The sequence below is a fragment of the Rhinopithecus roxellana genome, chromosome 18 (genome assembly GCF_007565055.1).
Source record: "Rhinopithecus roxellana isolate Shanxi Qingling chromosome 18, ASM756505v1, whole genome shotgun sequence".
Taxonomy (NCBI): domain Eukaryota; kingdom Metazoa; phylum Chordata; class Mammalia; order Primates; family Cercopithecidae; genus Rhinopithecus; species Rhinopithecus roxellana.
Genome location: NC_044566.1, coordinates 1,752,063 through 1,775,415, shown reverse-complemented (window position 1 = coordinate 1,775,415; position 23,353 = coordinate 1,752,063). Strand labels below are relative to the sequence as shown.

The following is a 23,353-nucleotide window of genomic DNA, read 5'->3' as shown; positions in this document are numbered from 1 at the left end:
TGGTTTTTTTCTGCTTCTATAAAGATAAAGGTCTAAAGATTAATATTAAACGAAAGAGCTCTTGAAGAGATTTGAATTAATTGCTGTATATATTTGGTCCTTCTAAAAATTAATTTTTGTAAGAATTTTTTTTTACAATATAAAGACCATTATGGTAAAATATTACCTGTGTCTAAAAAGCAAATAAAACTTTCAATGTGTCATTGGCTGAACTGGAGTTTGTATTGTTTTTCAGACACATTAATCTTGACAGCTCTCAACAGATATATGCAAAAAAATTTTAACAGCTCGTTTAAGGGAAAATCTGTAAATTAAGTATAATTTAGTACTTTTATGTATATATGAAGGAAGATTCTGAAAGTTTCAAGTGTTAGCTTTGCAAGGAATGCTCCCTGAATGGATCATTCTGTCCCTATATTCGATGACATTTCTCTTTGTGCACTACTGGACTTCAGAATACCTAAGAGAAAATAATTAGGGAACTCATTGACAGGTTTATCAATACTTTGTAAACACATTCTGTAGAATTTAACAACGTAGTTGTAATATTTGATTAAAAAGGCTTGATGTTTTATAGATTACTAAATTAAAAAATTATACATACATATCAAATGAGTTATTTGATACAAAAGTCATTTGTAATCTAAAAGACAATATACAAATGTGATGTATTATTGCTTAAATTGCTTAAATACTATGCATTAACTGTGGGGAAAAGAAAGAGACCAGGCTGTTACTGTGTCTATATAGAAAGAAGTAGACATAAGAGACACCATTTTGTTCTGTATTTGAGATGCTGTTAATCTGTGACCCTACCCCCAACCTTGGCCTTGCAAGAGACATGTGCTGTGGTGACTCAAGGTTTAAAGGATTTTGAGCTGTGCAGGGTGTGCTTTGTTAAACAAGTGCCTGAAGGCAGCATGCTTGTGAAAAGTCATCACCATTCTCTTAATCTCAAGTACCCAGGGACTTGTACACTGCCAAAGGTGGAAGGTCACAGGGACCTCTGCCTAGGAAAGCTAGGTATTGTCCAAGGTTTCTCCCCATGTGATAGTCTGAAATATGGCCTCGTGGGAAGGGAAAGACCTGATCGTCCCCCAGCCTGACACCCGTGAAGGGTCTGTGCTGAAGAGGACTAGTATAAGAGGAAAGAAGGCCTCTTGGCAGTTGAGATAGAGAAAAGCATCTGTCTCCTGCCCGTCCCTGGGCAATGGAACATCTCGGTGTAAACCTGATTGTATGTTCTGTTTACTGAGAAAGGAGAAAACCGCCTTAGGGCTGAAGGTGGGACATGCTAGCGGCAATGCTGCTCTTTATACACTAAAAAGGTTTATGGAGATGTTTGCATATGCATATCAAGGCACAGCACTTTTCCTTAAACTTATTCACTCACAGAGATCTTTATTCATATGTCTTACTGCTGACCTTCTCCCTACGATGATGATGATCCTATTATCCTGCCACTTCCCTTTTTCTAAGATGGTAAAGATAATGATCAATAAACATTGAGGCAACTCAGAGACCAGTGCCAGCGTGGGTCCTCTGTAAGCTGAGCGCCGGTCCCCTGGGCCCACTTTTTCTTTCTCTATACTTTGTCTCTGTGTCTCATTTCTTTTCTCAAGTCTCTCGTTCCACCTAACGAGAAATGCCCACAGGTGTGGAGGGGGCAGGCCATCCCTTCAATTAATATTCTTTAATATATTAATACGAAGTGAAGCCACACAAGAAATTTTATGCCACAGTTTTCTGATTCTGCAAAAGTAGAACTGAAGGTGACAACTGGGACATTTTAATACTGAAAGAGTATTCATGATGATGAATAAAGAATACTTTATTCATCATCATGCTGGGGAAACACGAAGAAACCAGACTGGACCAAATGGGCACATATGGTCACTCTCGTTATGAGAAATTCCTGCTTGTGAAAAAGAGGTTTTCAGGACATACAAATCCATACGCGGCCCGGCACAGTGGCTCACGCCTGTATCCCAGCACTTTGGGAGGCCGAGGTGGGTGGATCACCTGAAGTCAGGAGTTCAAGACCAGCCTGGCCAACATGGTGAAACCTCGTCTCTACCGAAAATACAAAAACTAGCTGGGCACGGTGATGCACTTATAATTGCAGCTACTCAGGAGGCTGAGGCAGGAGAATTGCTTGAGCCCAGGAGGCGCAGGTTGCAGTGAGCCGAGATTGTACCATTGCATTTCAGCCTGGCGACAGAGCGAGACTCTGTCTCAAAAAAAAAAAAAAAAAAAAAAAAAAAAAAAAAAAAAAAAAAATCCATATGGAACATTGAAACACACTGGAAAATCAACGTAGTATCATTTGCACAACTTCCAAATCTTTGGAGTTCTAAAACTTTGGCACAAGAAGCAAGATACCCCAAGGGCATGATACCCCAAGGTTACAGCAGCTATAGCACCAGTCAATATTCCTTTAGGCTGCCCACATCAGAAACTAAGCATAGTATCTTAAAGAAATGGACATTGATTTTTCTCACATAACAAGAAAAGCAGAAATAGGAAGCCCAGGGATGGTAACTTTCTCCAGATCTTCTGGGGCTTTGATTTGTTCTAGCTTCCTGCTCAGTTATTAGAAAGTAACTTTCAGCCTGGCATGGGGACTCACGCCTGTAATTCCAGCACTTTGAAATGTCAAGGTGGGTGGATCACCTGAGGTCAGGAGTTCGAGACCAGCCTGGCCAAGGTAGTGAAATCCCGTCTCTTGTAAAAATACAAAAATTAGCTGGGTGTGGTGGTGGGCGCCTGTAATCCCAGCTACTTGGGAGGGTGAGGCAGGAGAATCGCTTGAACCCGGGAAGCAGAGGTTGCAGTGAGCAAAGATTGCACCATAGCATTGCAGCCTGGGCAACAAGAATGAAACTCTGTCTGAAAAAAAGAAAGTAACTTTCATTTTGTGGTTGCAAGATTATTTGGCATTATCAGGTCACACACTTCCGTACCAAGAAGGAAGGCAACAGAAGGAAAGAAACAGTGATGCTTACCAGAGAAATCTATCCTTTTAAATCAAGAGATTAACAACATTCCTTGCAGCCCTATCCTGTTAAACACTTGCTGGATATAGCAAATAAAAAATCTTTGACAATTATGAACAATAAATTTGTTATTGCAAATTCAAATTTGGCTGCATTTCTTGCATTTTACCTGGCAACTCCATGCCTGGTAGACTTCTGCATGTGTTTTAGTGGCCAGGACAGTGGCTGGTATGGTCTGAAAGTTTGTGTGGCCCCTACATTTATATATTGAAACCTAATCCTCAAAGTGATAGCATTAAGAAGTAGAACTTTAGGAAGTAACTAACTCATGAGCCCTCAGGAGGATTAAAGCCTGGATAAAACTGTCCCCAGATCACTGCACCCCTCTTCCACCATTTGAAGACACTGTGAAGGCACCATACGTGGGAAACAGGTCCAGCTACATTTGAATTTGCAATAAAAATATTATTACTAACAGAAATAGATGTAAAGAGATGGCATATGTGATTTGGTTATTCTGGCACTTAAAATAATGGACTGAATAGACAGTTCTCAATGTTAATCCCAGAAACACAGCTATATAAATTGTTCACTGTAGAAAATTAATGAACCTTTTGTTTTTTTCTGCTTCTATGAAATAAGATAAAGATCCAAAGATTAAATTAATATCTGACATATTTAAGACCTTCCTCCAAATCTATTGTGAGTCTTACCCATTTACTAAGGTCAAAAGGGGCATAATGCATTATATATTGTTTCATTCAAAGATCCCCATGGGGTATTTCTCCTCCCCAGTAGCCACTTGGCTGAAGTCACCCTGGGAGCAACTCCAAGAAGTCCCTTTTCCTGTGGCCCTCAGTCCTGCTCAGGTCCCCTCCTCATAGTCTTTCCTCATCCCTAGGAAAGCAGCATTTCCTCTCTATCCCAGGTGACAGATGACTCAGAATCTCTGGAGACCCAGTCCCCACACAACCTCATCAGAGGATTCACACCCAATCAAAGCTGGTCTTTACTGATACTGGATTTTCTTTCCAGCTGCTTAGAAAATAAGATTTTCTCCATATGGTTATAATCAGTTTAAAAGCACCCAGTGGAAGGCCTACCACTATTTTTGTCTCAGCCTATAGCTACAAGGCCTTTCTTCTTTAGATGCTTTTGCTGACAGTTCAAAGATAAGTGAGAAACATCTTTTTTTGGTCATTTCTTAAGTCGTTATTTAGTACTTACAATGAAGCAGATATTGCTCTAAATGCTTTAGAGCATTAACTCAGTTATGAAGAACAACCCTATGACATAGTTATTATTATTATCATCATCAAACTCTGATGTCTTGCAGTATAATTATGCTAACTGCCAAGGGCCTACAGGTAAAGGGCACAGTCCTCAGCAAGACTGTGCCCTTTTTGGATTCCAGCCAAAAAGTCTGGGGGTCCCTAGGTCATTTGAACTTTTGAGCAACCAGCTACAAATTCTGGGATTCTCACAAGCCCCCCAGGTTTCACAATCTACTAGAATGGCTCACAAAAGTCAGCAAAGTACTAATACAGCTTTATTATAAAGGATACGAATTAGGACAATCCTGGCAAACAAAAAATATGAAAAGGTCTGAGAGGGTCCCAAATGCAGAGCTTCTGAGACCCCTCCCCAAGGATGCAGGGCACATCAAACTCCAGCCTACCGATGTGCTCACCAAATCGGAGTTTCCATGGAGTGTCAATGTCCACAGTTTTTACTGGTGTCTCATTGCATAGGCGTCAGTGATGCCGTCATTGGCCGCATGTTTGAACTCCCATCTTGAGCCTGTCCTGCTCCTCCTGGAAGTTGGGCTGGTTTTAATCACATGATTGGTCTTTAATCACATTGTTGTTTTTTCTGGTATGACTAGACCCTTACCCTGAGTAATCTCACCTGGTAGGATAAACTCAGATGTGATCCGAGGGGCTCACGAGTAACAAAGACACTCTTATTCCATGGGAAATTCCAAGGATTTGGTTCCCTCCCAGAAACTGAGGACAAAAATCAGCCAGATTCTTTACAAAACAACACCCACATTTTGCACTTGAGTAAAAATGTCACAAAGAGGTTGAGTGAATTGCTCAAGGTCATAGAGCCAGTAAACAGCAGAGCCAGGATCTGAAGCTGGATAGTGGCTCTGGAGTCTCTGCCCATAAGCACCACGCCACCGGGCTTCACCAGGAACACTCAGAGAGGGAGTTTAGTGCTATCAATTTCCTTTCTACAGCCAAACAATAAGTTTTGGAATTACAAATAAAAATACCTCCGCACTGAAACAGTAACAGATTTAGCACGTGTGTGGCATGAGTCATGTTCTGAAGCTCCCAGCCTCAGCTAGGTGTGTATCAAACGGTTAAGTAAAAGGACATGCATCCAGGTGTTGTTTTGAGAATTAAATGAAATTACCCAAACAAGTTTGCTCAAGATTCAATACCTGGTAACTGTAGTAAAAAATATCAGTTGTCAAAATTGTTGTTGCTATTATTAAAAATAATAAGTTAAAAACCCCCTTTCATCAATGAACTACTCCACTTAGGCAACATGCAGAATTTCTGTGGGCTTTCCCCCAAGGGCTCCATGAACTAGAATATTAGAAATGCAAGTTGGCACATATCCAAACTGCTCAGTGATTACAACCCTGGGTGAGCACATCCATGCTCAGACACCAAAGGGCATATTCAGCAGCAGTTGTTCCATCAGTGGCAATAACAGCAAGTGAGGCACTTGAATACATCTAAGGACAGAAAGGCAACACAGAGAGGAGGCGCCCTGTCAGAAGGAACAGAGGAGCAGAATGAAGAGCAGTCGAGTATGGAAAGAAGACAAAGCAGGCCTACAGGGATCTGGCCTTACAGATACAGAATGTTACAGGTGGAAGGGTCTTTGGAATTAAAGCTGTGCATTTTTAGACATGCACTTGAAAGTCAGGCAACATGGGGAAAACTTAGGAATGATGATTGGATAGGAGACACTTTAGAAAATGTGAAATATGGGATAATCCAATAGCATAGGAATTTCCAATTCATCAAATATATAAAGACAGGCAGTGTTTATTGACAGCAGGGCATAGTGGAAGTGATGTCCTTAACCTTACTAAATCATGATGTACTGCACAAAATGCTCACCAAAACAATAAATGTGAGTTTATTCTAAAGCAGAAATTTGACTTGTATCCTGAGATAACAGAAAAAAAAATTAACTATTCCATTCTTTCTTGCAATTGTAGCAAAATATATTCTGGGAAAAAGGAAAAGAAACAAATCACCTTGAGAATGCAAAGGAATAGGAAGTTGGGATTAAAATTGATGAAGAAAAGTGAGCAGCCATGATTCAGATGACGGAATACATGGTGAAGTCATGGATAGTTGTTCCCCCATTTTTTATTGCTCTTATATATAAAACTCCTATGAATATTTATATACAGGTTTTTTTGAAGACATACATTTTCATTATCTGGGAGATAAACAATGTACCTAGGAGAAGAATTTATGGGCCATGCAGTAAATCTATGTTTAACTTTCCGAGAACTGCCAAATTTTTTTTCATCACTGCCTCACCATTTGACATTCCCACTACTACCATATGAGAGTGACAGTTCCTCCACATCCTTGCCAACACCGATTTGCCTTTATTTTGTTGTTCTTTATTAATGGCCATTCTAGGAAGTATAAAGTGGTATCTCATGGTGGTTTCCATTTGGATTTTCCTGATAAATAATGTGAAGGATTTTTGTGTGTGCTTATGGGCTATGATTGTATCTTCCTTGAAGAAACATATATTCAAATACATTGCCCATTTTTAAGGGAGTTGTCTTTGAGTTGTAGGCATTCTTTTACATTTTGTTAGATACACCACTGAAGAAATTTTCTCCCACTGTGTTTTTTTTTTTTTTCACTTTCTTATTACTGTCTTTGAAACCACTAAAATCTTGAGTTTATCTACTTTTGCTTTTCTTGTTTATCTTTCGGTGTCGTATCTAAGAAACCATTGCCTCATCTAAGGTCAGAAAGACTTACATTTTTTAAAGAGAGTTTTATAGTTTTATCAATTACATTAGGTCAATGATCCATTTTGAGTTAATTTTTATGTATGTTATAAAGTACAGGTCCAACTCATTATTTTGCATGTGGATATCGAGTTGTCTCAGTGCTGTTTATCGTAAAAGGCTATTCTTTCCCATAGAATCATCTTGGTATTCTTTGCAAAAACATGTTAACCAGAAATGTAAGGGGTTCTTTTTGGATTCTCAGTTCTATTCTGTTGATTTATATCCTATGCCAGTATCACAATGTCTTAGTTATTATAGATTTTAAGTAAGTTTTGAAATAGGGTTGTGTGAGTTCTCCAACTTTGTTCGTTTTGCACATTACCATTTTAGGAATTCTGGGTCTTTGAATTGTTATGTGATTTTAAAAATCGGCCTATCAACTTTTTCAAAAAGTCATCTGATTTTTTATAGAGATTGTGTTATCAGTATTAAGTCTTCCAATCCATGAATGTAATATTTCTTTCCATATATTTAGGCTCTTTAATTTCTTTCACTGATGTTTTGTAGTTTTCAGTGTAAAAATGTGCAGTTCTTTTCTTAAATTTTCTTGTAAGTATTTTGTTTTTCTTATGTTGTTGTAAACTAAATTGTTTTTTTAATTTTTCCTTTTTTCCTCCCCTACTAAGTATGTTTTTAATCTGATTTTTGAATTATGAATCGCTGTGTATAGAAATACAGATTGTTTCTGTGTCTTGATCATGGGTACTGCCATCCTCCTGAACTATATTCTTAGTTCAAATAGGATTTTCTTGTAAATTCCTTAGAATTTCCTACATACAAGATTATGTCATCTGAACATAGAGATAGTTTGACTTCTTCATTTCCAGTTTGGACACTTTTTATTTATTTATTTATTTCCTTGCTAGGTTGCTCTAGCGAAAACCGCCAATACAATGTTGAACAGAGCTGGTGACAGCAGACACTCTTGCCTTTGTCCTCATCTTACGGGGTAAGTGATCAGTTACCGTTGAGTACAACGTGAGCTCTTACGGGGTAAGCGATCAGTTACCGTTGAGTACAACGTGAGCTCTTACGGGGTAAGGGATCAGTTAGCGTTGAGTACAACGTGAGCTCTTACGGGGTAAGTGATCAGTTAGCGTTGAGTACAACGTGAGCTCTTATGGGGTAAGTGATCAGTTAGCGTTGAGTACAACGTGAGCTCTTACGGGGTAAGTGATCAGTTACCGTTGAGTACAACGTGAGCTCTTACGGGGTAAGGGATCAGTTAGCGTTGAGTACAACGTGAGCTCTGTTTTGCTTTTGTTTTGTTTCCTTTTTTTATTTTTTGGGACTTGCCCTTTATCAGGTTGAGAAAATTTCCTGCCATTCTTAGTTTATTTACTTTTTTCTCATAAAAGGGTGTTGGGCTTTGTCAAATGCTTTTTCTGCATATGTTGAGATAACAATTTGATTTTGTTCTTTATTCTATTAACATGATATACCATATTTTCTGATTTTTGAATGCTCAGCCTTGCTTTCTTGTCATAAATCTCACAAAGACATATTGTGAAATCCTTTTTATATGTGGCTGAACTTGATTTGCTGGTGTTTTATGTAGGTATCTTAAAGCTATATTCATGAGGTTGTTGTTTTCTTTTTATTTGACATTTTTATTTGATTATTGTATCTGGGTAATTCTGACCCGACAGAATGAGTCAAGAACAATTCCCTGCTCTTCTGATTTTGAAAGTGTTGTGAGGGATTGGTGTTAATTCTTTACACAATTGGAAGAATTCAGCCTTGGAGCCATGTGGACAATAGCTTTGCTTTGCGAGAAGTTTTTGATGACTAATTCAATCTCTTTACTTGCTGTAGGTCTATTCCAATGCTCTCTTTTTTTCTTTAGTTCTGCTTCTTGGTGTTTTCTTGGAATTTGTCAATTTCATCTAGGTTACCTAATATTTTGGTGCACAATTGTTAATAGCATTTCCTTTTAATTATTTTTGTTTCTGTAAATTCAGGAGTAATATTCCTCTTTCATTCCTGATTTTGGAAAAGAATGTTCCATGCGCAATTGAAAAGAATATGTATTCCACAATACCTGGATGAAGTGCTCTAATTGTGTCTGTTAGATCTGGTTGGTTTATAGTGTTATTTAAGTCTTCTATTCCCTTGTTGATATTTTGTCTGCTTGTTCTACTTGTTTTTGAAAGTTGGGCGTCAACGTCTTTAACTATTCAGACTAAGTGTTAGTCATAAGGCAAAGCTCTTTCCAGTAACCACAACACCACCTCTGAAGAATATGAATATATAAATTCATAGAGATCTGTTTCAGAGGGGTTGCATTAGAATATCCAGATTTTCATATATTTGCTTTCTGTATATTTTCACCATGGGTATTTCTATGGTTTTAAATGAACTTTTATATCATGTTAAAACCTTTCATAAAGCTTTCTATCTTTGTCTTACTTATTTTAATGCATATTTTAGCAGTAGTATTCTGGAGATAACAAGCTTTCCAATGTTTAATAATTTATCTTTCAGTAATTTTATAGGTGCTATCAATTTTTTATAATATTGCTCTGAATACACAATTGCTTTACCCGATTGCTGTTTTTGAAGGTCTTTAAAATGATGTCACAGACTTTTAAATAAGGTCCCACAGATTACATGCAATGTTATTTATTCATAGAGATTTACTTACTGATTTAGATACTCACAGTCCATCTCTACCTGACAATGTTTGCTATCTGTTTTGTTATATATTCCAAGCACCACCGTCAGTAGATTCCGAACAAATATTTAAAAATGAATGAATATGTAAGCATACCTAAGTTATATACATAAAAACTGTGTTTATATATCCATATGCTGGCAAAGAAAAACTCCGGAAACACAAGCATCGTATTACGAGTTAAATGAACACTTATTCTTCAATAAATTTAACATTAATTTGAATGTTATTTGTTATTCACACTTTGTGTCACATTTTCAGACCTTGAAAATGATGTTAATCCATTTGATATTTTCAATGCAACAGAAAGGTTATTTTAGGAGATAACATACACAACAATAAATAATTTTTTAATGCTTATGAGCGAAAAAAACACATATCAGTATTTTCTCTTTCAGGGAAGTTAGCCATAATGATAATCACTGGAAACCTCATTATCAGTTTAGCTAAAACCTTCGAACGTGTTTAAAATATTATTTGGTCTCAGGGTACATGAAATTGATTTCATAACTGATATAGTAACATTGTTTTTAAATCAGAGGGTTTTTATAAAATTATGTTTAACTCATTGTAAACAAGTGTTCTTTGGTACATACATTGATAAACCATTTTAATTGTTCTAACTCGTTTTTGCTGAGAGTCAGACTTAATATTGGCTCTGAAATGATCAGCAGGTAGAGAAGACGGCAAATGAGAATGAGCAGGAAGACACTTACAGCTTACTCGACAGCACGGGGAGATCATGGATGATCTCTTCATAGGGCTCTTCTTGTGCTAAGGTAGAAACAGATAAAGGCTCTTTCATTTTTTCTTCCCAGGCAATTTCGGCTTTCAGTAGCATTTCCTCAATAAACTCAGATGCAGCAATATCTACAAGAAAAAAAATAAGAAAATCAGAAAAATGATGGGTGGTGATAGTACATAAATCTATTTACTTTCAATAATTCCAACATGCTTAAAATGCTAAAAATTTATCAATGTATGAATCAAAACAAAAAAATCTTAAAAGTTTATAGCTGGGATAAAATTGAAGTACTGTCATTTTAAAACACTATTTTGTTTTACATCAGTGACATATTTAATTATAAATGAAATAAAATATGAAAATAGTATACACTGGATGGTGATATATAAAATAAAAAATCATTGAGAATAAGCTTGCACAAACTTAATGTCATTTCATTCTCAGTAAAACTTGTCCTGCATCTTGGTGGCTATGAACCAAAATTACAGAAAGAGTTACACTTTCCCATCGACTGGATTACAAAGTATGTAACTGGCTTTCTATAAACATTCTACTAAATGGGTAGTTGTACAAGTAAATACTCAGTTATATTATTTAAACAAGGGGTCTGCCCTCTAGCCATAATATTTTTACCTTTATCAATTGCAAATATAAATAAATATATTTCCTTACAAATTACACTTAACAGTAACATCTCAACATGTTTGGGCAGCAACATATATATTGCTGTTTGGGCAGCAACATATATATGTATCAATCAAGTTTATACTAACAACAATTACTGATCTAGAAACTGATATAGATCATGAGGAAAAAAATCAACATTCATATCAATTAAGAACCTACTGGAGGCAACTGCTTCTTCTCGATCATCAGGACCAGACTGTGTGACCACCTATGTCTATAAATGAGAGCTTTGTGGCCTTCTGCCTGGTTACAGTAATGTAGCTGCCACAAGAAGATATTATGTAAAGATTTTATCATTATTTGCCTCAGATTACATTATATACATGTAAAGAGTAGGTGAGTGTTCAGCTTTCTTACTTTGGGAGATTGAGACGGGCGGATCACGAGGTCAGGAGATCGAGACCATCCTGGCTAACCCGGTGAAACCCCGTCTCTACTAAAAAATACAAAAAATTAGCCGGGCGTGGTGGCGGGCGCCTGTGGTCCCAGCTACTTGGGAGGCTGAGGCAGGAGAATGGCGTGAACCCGGGAGGCGGAGCTTGCAGTGAGCTGAGATCCGGCCACTGCACTCCAGCCTGGGCGACAGAGCGAGACTCTGTCTCAAAAAAAAAAAAAAAAAAAAAAAAAAAATTTCTGTCCCACCTAACAAATTGTTTCCCTCCCCTGATATTTTTTTTATGGATCCATTCCAAATTCAAGAAACATAAAATAACAGTAATATACTATAACACTGATGACGACTTTCATTTGCTCAGTTATAGCATAGGTTTCTGGTTTACTGTTCTCTGCTCTATTCTTGTATCTGGTTTTATCTAGTTTTATCTTCTTGCTGCCTGGATTATTGGCATATCTGCTTTAGTTGAAACCTCTCACTGCATTATAACTCTTTGCTTTTTGAATGTGATAAAAGTATTTTCATTCAACTAGCAAATCTTTACTGAGGATCTATTATGGGCCCAGCACTGTGTCCCGTATTGCCAGTAGGCCATGAATAAGGTACTAGGTTGCTGGTCAACTTTGCATGAGCAATATGGTAAAAGTTGCCTGAGAGAGTCCTCATGCACTGTGCTGAGATGACCAGTGCTGAATCTAGAGCGGAAGTTCATTCATTGCCTCCATTCCTAAGATTGTCAACGGCCATGCCTGGACATCTGTTTGAAATGACACTAGACCTAAATGGTGAGAATACGCCATGGGAGTCCATGCAGTCAAAAGTCAGTCATATCCTCCCTTGTCTGGGAAATAAGCCAGGAATACGACTTTAAAAACGTGAGCTACTGTTAGACCCAGATTAGAGTTAACAGAGGATGTGACTTTTATTCATAGTAAACATATTTTTTAAAAATACCTAAAAGTTTCTATTTGCTCTTTTGATATTTATCATTAGCATACTAATATAGTTAATGTTAAAATTACTAGACTGTAAGTAATATTAGCTTGATTCTGAAGTTTGTGACTATTAAGCTGTCTTAAATTTCGGTTTGGTATATCTGCAGTTTAGCAGAGAAGATGAAGTAATAAACATTAAATAATGATACTGAATTCCAATAAATAACAAATAGAGAAAAATCCCTTCTTCTGGCTTTAACTGGAGATTTATTAGAAATTCATACTCCTGAGAGTATATCAAATGACATATCTCAAAAGTAAAGTACATTTAAGTTAGCAGAGGTACAGCAAGAGCAATAATAGATTCAGTAAGTTATTCAGATCAATTACTGCCTTCAAAATTTTGATATGGTATTACTTATGCTAGATTTTTCTCTTTATTATTCAGAACTCTTTTTACTATTGCAAAAATCATTATGATTAGTAACTTTCTGTTAAATTTTAAAAGCTACAAAATTAATGTAGCATCCATTTATTAAATAAGTACATGAATATACAAAAGGGCAGTGACTAAGATAATTTTAGAAATCTTCAAAAATATTTTTATTAAAAAATAAGTAACATTAAGTCAAGATTTTCAGAGTTTGAAATTTGCATGAGAATGTCAGCCTCTGTATTTTTCTTGTAGTTTAAATATCTGCACAGATAATAACGCTATTATTTTTCAAAAAGACCTTAACGGATAAGCATGTATTTGGTAGGATGAGATACTAGTTAAATAACAGTAAAAATGTATTTTATTTTATTTTATTTATTTATTTATTTATTTATTTATTTATTTTTGAGACGGAGTCTCGCTCTGCCACCCAGGCTGGAGTGCAGTGGCCGGATCTCAGCTCACTGCAAGCTCCGCCTCCCGGGTTTACACCATTCTCCTGCCTCAGCCTCCCGAGTAGCTGGGACTACAGGCGCCCGCCTCGTCGCCCGGCTAGTTTTTTGTATTTTTAAGTAGAGACAGGGTTTCACCGTATTAGCCAGGATGGTCTCGATCTCCTGACCTCGTGATCCACCCGTCTTGGCCTCCCAAAGTGCTGGGATTACAGGCTTGAGCCACCGCGCCCGGCCAAAATGTATTTTAAAGTAAGTTACACCGAATGAATCACTATCCTGAAAGTTTAAAACATGAAAGGCAAAATATAACAAAGTACAACAGTACAGTGTAAATGAAACTGTGAATAGCCTCTTGGAACGGAGCCGAGCCCAGGCGATGATGAATTGTGCTTGAACTGGGCTGCTTGTCCTGCTCTCACTTCGTAGCTGTGCTGAAGATAGAGGGATACTCCGATACGAAAGGAAGGCAACAGTACCTGCTCAGTGGTCCCAGGGTGCTCCTAACCTACCTGATGGCTTCTCCTCATTACAGTTCACAAGGTGTGGGTTTGCCTGATGCATCAAAAGAAGTTTCACCAGGTTTGCCTGAAATATTAAAGATAATTGAAATGGGAACCACCATGGCAGATGCCAAGGATTTATCAGTAAGTTAGACACTGTGCTGTCCAACTGCCAGCTGGAATGAGATGGCATCAGCGTTCCCACTCAGAAGTCCTTCCTGGGACAGTCCCAGGAAAGTACCTTTCCCAGTGCCTTTTGTGAAGATGTCAGATATTCAAACTATTGCACCCCTTTCTGGATTCAGAACAAAAATGATTTATCCAATAAGGATTTAATCACGGAAGATTTGAAAAGGACATTTTAAAACTTTCAGGTTTACATTATGTGTATTTGTAGGATGAGAAACTCGTTACATAACAGTAAAAATATATTTTAAAGTAAATTACATTGAATGAATCACTACCCTGAAACTTTAAAACATGAAAGGCAAAATACAACAAAGCCCAAAAGGACAGTGTAGACTATATGCCATAATATAACCTGAAAGTACTTCAGCTATACTCCTTATGTGAGGAATTATATGGTATGGTGTGTTTTGTTCTGTTTTAATTGAACAATTCATTGAGGTCCAACTTGTTGGTATTGTTCCTCTGTGACAGCAGCGTGGGCAGTATGAACCTAAAGTCACACTGGACCATTAGAAAAATGCAATCTCAAGTTATAAGAGTTAAGTAACTTGAGAAATTAATGTAATTTTAAAAATTATTATAATATATCACACATATAAAGGGTATATATAATATACATGTGCTATTGAAAGGGCAATAATGAAATAAATTTCAGTGTACTCAACTTTTAAAAATATGTACTCAACATTTTTTTTAAATGATACCTTCGTGAGTTTCTCCCCAAAACTATGCCTCTCTCTATTTCCCAGAGTTGGCCACTATCATGACTTTTGGGTTAACCATTAATATCTTCTCTATATGCTTAGCACACACATATGGAAGTATCCCCAAGCAACATATTGCTTAATTTGTTTGTGACAGTTATAGAAATGAAATCCTACTTTATAGATTCGTCCATGCCTGTTTTCATGGCTTACCATTGCATTTTTGAGTCATCAGAGTTGATGAGCTTAACCAAGTTTCATTCTTTTTCTTGGCTGCATGGAATTGCATTGTACAACTATATCACAATTGATCCACCTTTCTCCCAGTGAATATTGAAGACATTTGCAGTCATTTATTTGTTTTTATAAACAATGTCCCCCTAAGTGGTCTCATTTCTACCTCTTAGTGTACACATACACCAGGATATATGTACTTAGAAATGAATTTGCTGGGATATCAGTTTGGACAGCATCAAAGAGATAAATAGTGCCAATATATTTTTCTCCAAGACATTGCTCAGATTTACACTCTTACTCCTAACAAGGCTTTCTGTTGCTCTACGTTCTACTTAATAATTTTATTGTCAGGCATTTACTTGTTGTTAAATTCTTGGGTATAAAAGAATTGATTATTGTGGTTTAATGGTACATTGCTTTGAAAATGGAGCAGGACTCTCCTGGATTTCTTCTTGGTATGATTTTATACAATACTTTTTAAAGTTATTACCTTCTAGGGATTTGCCAGTTTTGTCTAAGTTTCCAAATGTGCTGGCATGATGTTATTGGTTATATCTTCTTTTTGTGCTTTTTCTTTTATTGCCTTTTTAATAGCTGTGCTGTTTTTGTAGTTCTGTTTCCCTTTGCAGGCACACTATCAGTCACTCTGTGCATGCCCTCTCTATCTTTTTGACCAGTATTTCCAAAACGTGGTTCATTTCATTAATCCTTACAAGAATCAATTTGAGGTATGAGGTATTATTGATTCTTTCTATGGTATTTTTGTTTAACAGTCCTATCACTTTGGCTTTTATCTGTTTTATATTCCCATTTACATATTCTATGTTTGTCTTATTAATCTCTATCTCTCTGTCTCTCTCTCTTTTTTTTTTTTTTTTTTTGAGACGTCTCACTTTTTCATCCAGGCTGGAGTGCAGTGGCACCATCTCGGCTCACTTAACCTCCTTCTCCTGAGTTCAAGTGATTCTCGTCTCTCAGCCTCTGGAGTAGCTGGTATTACCAGCCTGCACCACCACACCTAGATAATTTGTCTATTTTTAATAGAGATGGGGTTTTGTCATGTTGGACAGGCTGGTCTTGAACTCCTGACCTCAAGTGATCAGCCTGACTTGGTCTCCCAAAGTGCTGAGATTACAAGCATGAGCCACTGAGCCTGTTTTATTAATGTCTTACAAACTTTGTAAGTGGTAACATTATTTTTCAAACTTGTCTTTTACAATATAGACATCTAAGGTTGCTATGCAACCTCAAAGGCTGTACATTTTCATCAAATGAAAATTACCACCACTTTCTTTATGTCTCACATAGGGATAGAGAAAATGTAATTTTTTAAAATTATGATTCTGTTCCGAATATTTTAAAATGGTCATTGTATGTCTTTTTGATTTATAGAGAATAGTTAAGTCCTGAAATAATGTGTGCTTCTGTAATACAAAGTAGCTCATACTCAATTGATAAATGTTGGTAGGTACTATTTTTTCCTAGGCCAGAGGAGCCAAAACAACGGAAGTCAAATCATAAAATTAAAAGACCTCAATTGTTGTGCTGGAAACTGAAGCCGTCTTAGCTGTATTTCTACAAATATTCTTTTTTTAAATAATAAAGTAATTTAAGGGCAATAAAATGGTCAATAATAGGTGCACAGTTATAAAACTTGGGCAAATGTGTGTACCTGTGTAATCAGCACCACAAATAAGATATAGAACATTTCTCATCACCAACAGTTCCCTCTGGCCCCACTGTGGTCAATCTTCATCCCATACAAGAAAACACAGTGTGATTTATAGCACCCCAGATTAGTTTAGTCTATTCTTAAACTTCACATCAATAAAACACAGAAATATACATGTTTGCCCAACATAATGTTCTTGAGATTCGTCCATGCTTGTGCATGCATTGAGACTTTCTCTCTTCACTGTTGAGCTGTAGTTCATTGTACAACTACATTACAATGTGTTCAGCACTTTCTTCTTGAGAGTTGAGACATTTGTTTCTGGCTCTGTGAATAAGGCTACTATGGACATATGTCATTTTAGTCAATATAGATTTTCATTTTTCTCTTTGAACATTCTAAAATAGAATTCTGGGTAATCTGGTAAGTATATATTTAACTTTGTAAGAAATTGCCAGAAAAGTTTACCAAGTGGTTTTACTATTTTTTTTTATCCTCACTGGCAATTTTGTCACATGCTCTCCAACACTGATATTGTGATAGTAAAACAATGTTAGACACTGAAGTACTATCTCAGTGTAGGTTAATTTACATTTCCCTGATGACCAGTGATATTGAACGCTTTCATATGCTTAATGACCATCTTTTGTGAATTGTCTACTCAGAAATTTCTTGTCCATTTATTACTGCATTAACTTTCTATTATTAGTCTGTCTGCATTTTTATATGATCTGGATGCATTTTTCAGATATATGTATTGTAGCAGGAAATCAGAGACTGGAGAGACCAAGTGGAGTTCAGGAGGGTATATTTTAGGTGTACACTGGCTCAGCAGACATGCATCCTGAAAGTCTGAGCAGTAAACAAAGAAAATGAATGCCTTTTATGCACCTTGAGGTGGGAATTACATGATGCAGGAAGCTGGCTTACGAAAGCAAGAACCAAGCAGTTAATTATCAGGTGACATTCTTAGGACTCAGCTTACATCTTGGGAAACACGCCTTGCAACTCATGCTTATCGATCGTGTGAACTTACAGTTGCACAGCAAGAAAAACAGGAGCTTACAGAACTTACAAAATATGTGGGGGAGAGACATGGTTAATGCTTCACAGACTTACAGAGGAGCAGTTAATACTCTTTCTTAACTCTTACTTGGGGTGGGTGGGCGGAGGCGCTACTTCATGCCCATTCTAGTGTAAACTTAAACTGTAAGTTCAATTTCTTTTAATTTTTCTACTTTAGTATTACACGTATTTCCTCTCATTCTATGGCTTGCCTAGCCATATTCTTAAAAATGTCTTTTGATGAGCAGAAAAACACTTTTATTTCTTCTCTTTTGTTTAAGTGCAATATCTGTACCTATTTTTATCCATTCAAAGTTCATGATAGTATTATACTATAGTTTCTTCTGAAAGCTTTATAATTTTAACTTTTATATTTGTGGTCCATTTCAAGTGAGTTTTTGTGAATGCCAGGTAAAGGCCTGGATGGTCCAGCACCATCTGTTTTTCAGCAGCATTTGTGAAGAAGACCATTTTTTCTTATTGAATTGCCTTGAAATCATAGGAAATCCACTGGCTTGTTATGTTCATTTGTAGCCACTATATTTTAGGTTCCATTGATCTACTGGTCTATCCTTCTGTGTTACCTAACAACTTTATGTGTATAGATTTATAGCAAGTTTTGAAATCTTACAAGCGAAAGACTTAGAGCCAAGTCTTGAAAAAAGTCTGTGTCTTATTCCTTCAAGAACATTTTGTCTATTATAGGTACTTTGCATTCCATAACTTTTAGGATGAAATTTCCAATTTCTATAAAAAAAAGACTGTCAGGCTTTAAATTGGGATTGTGTTAAACAGGTAGCTACTATATTAGTTTGATATGCCTTAACAAATCACCACAAGGTTCGTGGCTTAAACAATAAAAATGTATCGTCTTACAATTGCATAGGTCAGAAGTCTGACACAGGTATCACTGGGCTGACACCAGGGCCCTGGTAGCATGTTCCCTTCTGGTTATAAAGAAGAATTTGTTTCTGTCTTCTCCAGTTTTGGAATCACCCACATTCCGTGGTTAATGGTCCCTCCCCTTCCGCCATCTTCAAAGCAACAATATTGCATGTCTCTGGCCATTTTTCCACAGTCACGCCCCCTCTACCTCTCAGCCAAGAACAAGTCTCTGCTTCTAAAGGCCCATCTAGAGAATCCAGGAAAATCTTTCCAGCTTATGATCCTTAGCTTAGTTACAAGGCAAAGTTCTTTCTTTAGCCTTGTAATATATTGACAGGTTCTGGGGATTAGGGCATGGACATCATTGGGGGCCACTATTCTGCCTTCCCAGATACCTTAACAATATTCAGTGTCTCAGTGACAACTGCATATCAATGAGCATGGCTTACCTCTCTATTTGCATGAGTTTTCAGTCGTCACTGCAATGTTTTGTAGTGTTAAGTGTACAAATACTGCACAGTTTGTTAAACATATTACTATCTATGTTATGCTTGTAACACTACCGTAAAAAATTGATACATTCACTTAATGGTTCTAATTTTTAAAGGTTTTTGGAGATTCTTTGGTATTTTTTTATCCTTTCTCCTTTCCTAACCTTGCCTTTCATTTTCATTTCGTGCATTATTTTACTTGTTAGACTGACAACGGTTTCTTCAATCTGCGGTGGGGTTTGTGTGTTTGCTTTTGTAACATTTTCCGTGGCATTTTTCATTCATGCTGAGCTTTTTGCCCAGGCATTCCAAGAGATCTCCCCAAATCATTATGGCTCTTGCCAGTGTTCTCACTATAAATTTAATTAGGTTTTCAATAGTATGCCCTATTGCTATATTTCCTACAATCCCATTCAAAATTAGTGTCTGGTTTTGCACAAATTATTTCAGTAGTACTTATTCATGTTATAGCAGGGTGCTTATATTTAGAAGTTATTTTGATTTCCAAATATATCGTTTGCTAAAGAGAGAGAAGCTATCTTTAAATCTGAAAGATAACATATATATTGTAGGTTCCCAGGACATTAAAACAGTTGCAAGAATCAGTATTGCTTTTTATTAAAGATTCGAGGGATTTTCTTGCCTTTATATCATTTGTCAGAAATGAAGGAAGGAAGGAAAGAAGAAAGAAAATGAAAGAACGAAAACGTAAAAGATGGAGTAAGGGAGGGAAAAATGTAGACAGGAGGAAAGGAGAGAGAAGTTCAGAAAGAAAAGAAAAACAATGAAAGTCAAAAATTACTTCAGATTGCCTTTGTTTTCCACGAATTTGAAAGAATGGCAATAATGCTAAAGCTTTTATATTTTTGCAAAAACGTCAGAGTATCAGAGAGTCTAATAATCATGTTGCATTCCTCAATTCAATTTGCTTTTTCTAGAACTCCAAATAAAATCACGTGCAATCTGCTGACAAACTACTGTTCTCTAAAACTTCAACTGCGGAAAGCTTTTAAATCATAAAAGCAAATGTTTCCTACAAGAAAATCTTTAACAATAAAACTAACTCCATTTTATTTCAGGCCTGTAAAAATAAACATTCGTGTGTGAAATAGGGAAGTTTCTTCTACTTGGGGAATTCCTTTGCTTTCGTAAAGTCAGTATTTCCTACGTGCTTCCAATTAGAAATCAGTGAGGCACTTCACAAAACTGAATTAAGCAGGCCAGGGCTCATTCCAATTACTCCACTCTGGAACATCTGTTTTAACCTCACAAAACAGCTTTAGGTAAATTACTTAAAATGTGAGCAGGCAGAGTGTGCCGTTCAATCGCAACTCATCTCCACTATTAAAACAATTTCATAATCAGCAAGGTTATCAGAGGTGAAGGTGACTACTATTCGGAAAGAGAGAGAGAGAGAAAGAGAGTAGGTGTGTCTGTATAAAAGGAAACACTAAGTGGCTAACAAAGAAAATATATTTAAGTTGAAATTTGAATTAATATTAGTTATTGAATATAGACTTTACTTAATCTTCAAATAGTTGTATTTCAGTGTGGCTAAATTTATCAAGATTAATTTCTTGAGAGTCAAAGTATCTCTTTAAAAAGGTAAAATATAGCAATGAGTGTTTGGAGCGAGCACTCATTCCTTCCTAGTTCAGAAGCTAAAAATGATTGATTTAATTTAATAAAGAGGAAATTATAATGTTACAGTCTCTCAGAAACTCAGCACTTGCATACCCCACTTGAATTACATATACCTGAGTCCAATGGTGCATACTCTACATTGCAATGAGTAAGTGTCTCTAACTCTGAGAACCATGTGAACTATTTCAGATATAATATTTTAAAAGTCTGATACATCACTACTTTTAGTGATTCAACCATGATTTCTCATTAACCAAATGGTTCTGCTCTCATGCCACAAAATAAATCATATGTCATCACTGCAGTTTTCTATATCATTTTCCTTGTATTTCTTTTCTGAAACACTCCTCTTTCATTTCCATTCAGCAAACCTCATAATCCTCCTCTGCCTGTGTCCACACCTCCTCAGTCTCCTTTTATGGAACTTTCCTTTTACACAGTTGTCATAGTTGTATTTGTGCGGCTGTAACAGAGTATCTGAGACTGGGTAATTTATAATGAACAGAAATTTATTGCTCACAGTTCTGGAGGTTCAGAAGTCTAAGATCAAAGTGCCAGCAGGCCTTAGTCTCTCTTCTTTCAAGATGCCCCATTAAACGTTGCACCCCTCCAGAGAGAAAGATCATTATATCCTCACATGGCGGAAAAGCAGGAGAGAGAAACGCTCCTGCAATGTCTTTTTATAGTCGTATTAATCCTTTCATGAAGGTGAAACCCTCAAGGCCTAAACATCCCTCATTAGGCCTCACATCCCAATTTTGCTGCACTGGGGATTAACTTTGCAACACACAAATTTTAGGGGGACATATAGCAACCACTAAATACAGGTGTTGCTCACAGTATATTGCCTTTGGTTGAAATCCCTTTCATTTGTGCATGATTTATTTTAGTAATACATCCCAAATGCAAATTATTTCCAGTGCTAACAAAGTCCTTGCATGTGCCCAGGTTTCTCTTGGCAATCTCCAGGATGATTTCCTGCAAGAAGCAGTCTCAAGGGGTGTGACCACCCATCTACTGTTCACACATTTATTCAGTGATCCATTGATAAAGGCAAGTATGTATTACATTAAGGCATTTATTGATTCTCTCATTAAATAAATAGCAACTTAGCCAGTATTCTGTGTTGGCTCCTGTCTGAGATACTATGATATTTTGATAAGCCAAACAAATGTTCCTGCACTCAGTTCTGACAGACTAAAAGGTGATACAGATGAATGAACTGACAACTACAGCAAGTTGTGGTAAGGCTGTGTTTGTGATATGGGACATGCAGGGTGCTTGTACAGGGACAGGAGAGGAACTGTCATATGCAAATTCCTAGCATTAGGAAAGACGGCCAGTGCAGTGACATCTCAATGTAGCTGTGCAAGGTAAAATTTAACAATTTCAGGAAGAGCAAAAATAGGCTATATGTGGTGGTGCATTCTAGAAATGGAGATACATTCAGTATAGCTTTACCCTCAGATATGATGGGGTGAGGCAGAAGAAATAAAATGCGAGACTTAAGCAGGGCCTCTGACACATGGGGACTTATAAATGGTGCTAAGGAATAAGTATTTTATTTCAACCGCAATGGAAAGGATACTGTGTTGACACAGTGTGATTACGTCTGCCTGTGGAATGATTACTGTAGCCTCGTCATTGAGAGAAGAGTGGGGGAGGGGGATAAAAACCTGCCAGAGGCTGATGGGTTAACCCCGATATAGAGATGCTAGTGTCCTGGGCGAGGAGAGGGGCAGTGAGGAGGCACAGATTGACCGGTGATGATTATAGCTTAAATATCTCAACACAATCTGCTGGGTAGAGAGTTTGTAGGCTCAGTGTTCTGTTAGGCACCAGAGAGGAGGGAGAGGTAAGAAAATGGCAAAGGACTAGTTTCGTGATGAATAAATGACGAAACAGAAGAGCCACAGACAGGGATGGGAAAGAGAAGATGATGGCTTTTTTTTTTTTTTTTTTAAACAAGTGGTGTTAGAGGACAGAAAGAAAGACACAGCCGCTGGGTACACGCGGATGCAGAATTTGGGAGAGGAACAGAGAGAAGCTTGGGCAGCCATGAGCATGTAGAGAACACTTGAAGCTAAGGGCATGAGAATATTTCTCAAAGACATGGCAAACATCAACTAGAGCCTAGGACGGTACATGAAGCGTGTCAATACTGCATGGTCAGAGGAGTAGGGGCATAATCAGACTATTTTCTCCAAAGCAAAGAAGAAATAAATATACAAAATAATTCAAGCTCTGAATATATCTTAATTTGTATATACCTGGGTAAAAATTGAATTTGAGAATAAAAATGGCTTTTTAAACATTAAGATGTGTGAGTTATGCCATACAAAATACTTTGGGAAACAAAAATATTTAGATTCCAGCATTTGCACAAATATTTTCTTATCTTTGGGTGTAGCATTGCCAATTCTGTTGTAAATACTAAGTACAGTAAATATATACAAGACTAGAGTGAAATTTTACTTCACGTACAACTCATGAAAGAGTTGTAAAACCAAAAGGCTTATTGCTCACATAATTTATTCAGTTCCTAGTTTTTGACAAGAACAAGCATCTCTTTTGTTTTCCA

The 23,353-nt window shown here is 36.9% G+C and overlaps 1 protein-coding gene across 2 annotated transcripts in view; it reads right to left on the bottom strand.

Moving 5' to 3' along the window:
- Positions 1 to 23,353, bottom strand: part of MYO16 (myosin XVI) — a 609,548-nt gene that overhangs the window by 373,117 nt on the left and 213,078 nt on the right. For both annotated transcript variants that reach the window (XM_010384748.2, XM_010384747.2), the window contains exons 8-9: positions 13,895 to 13,970; positions 10,450 to 10,603 (exon numbers count right to left, since the gene is read on the bottom strand). In XM_010384748.2, the coding sequence (XP_010383050.1) occupies positions 10,450 to 10,603; positions 13,895 to 13,970 (230 nt within the window). The remainder of the gene's footprint in view (positions 1 to 10,449; positions 10,604 to 13,894; positions 13,971 to 23,353) is intronic.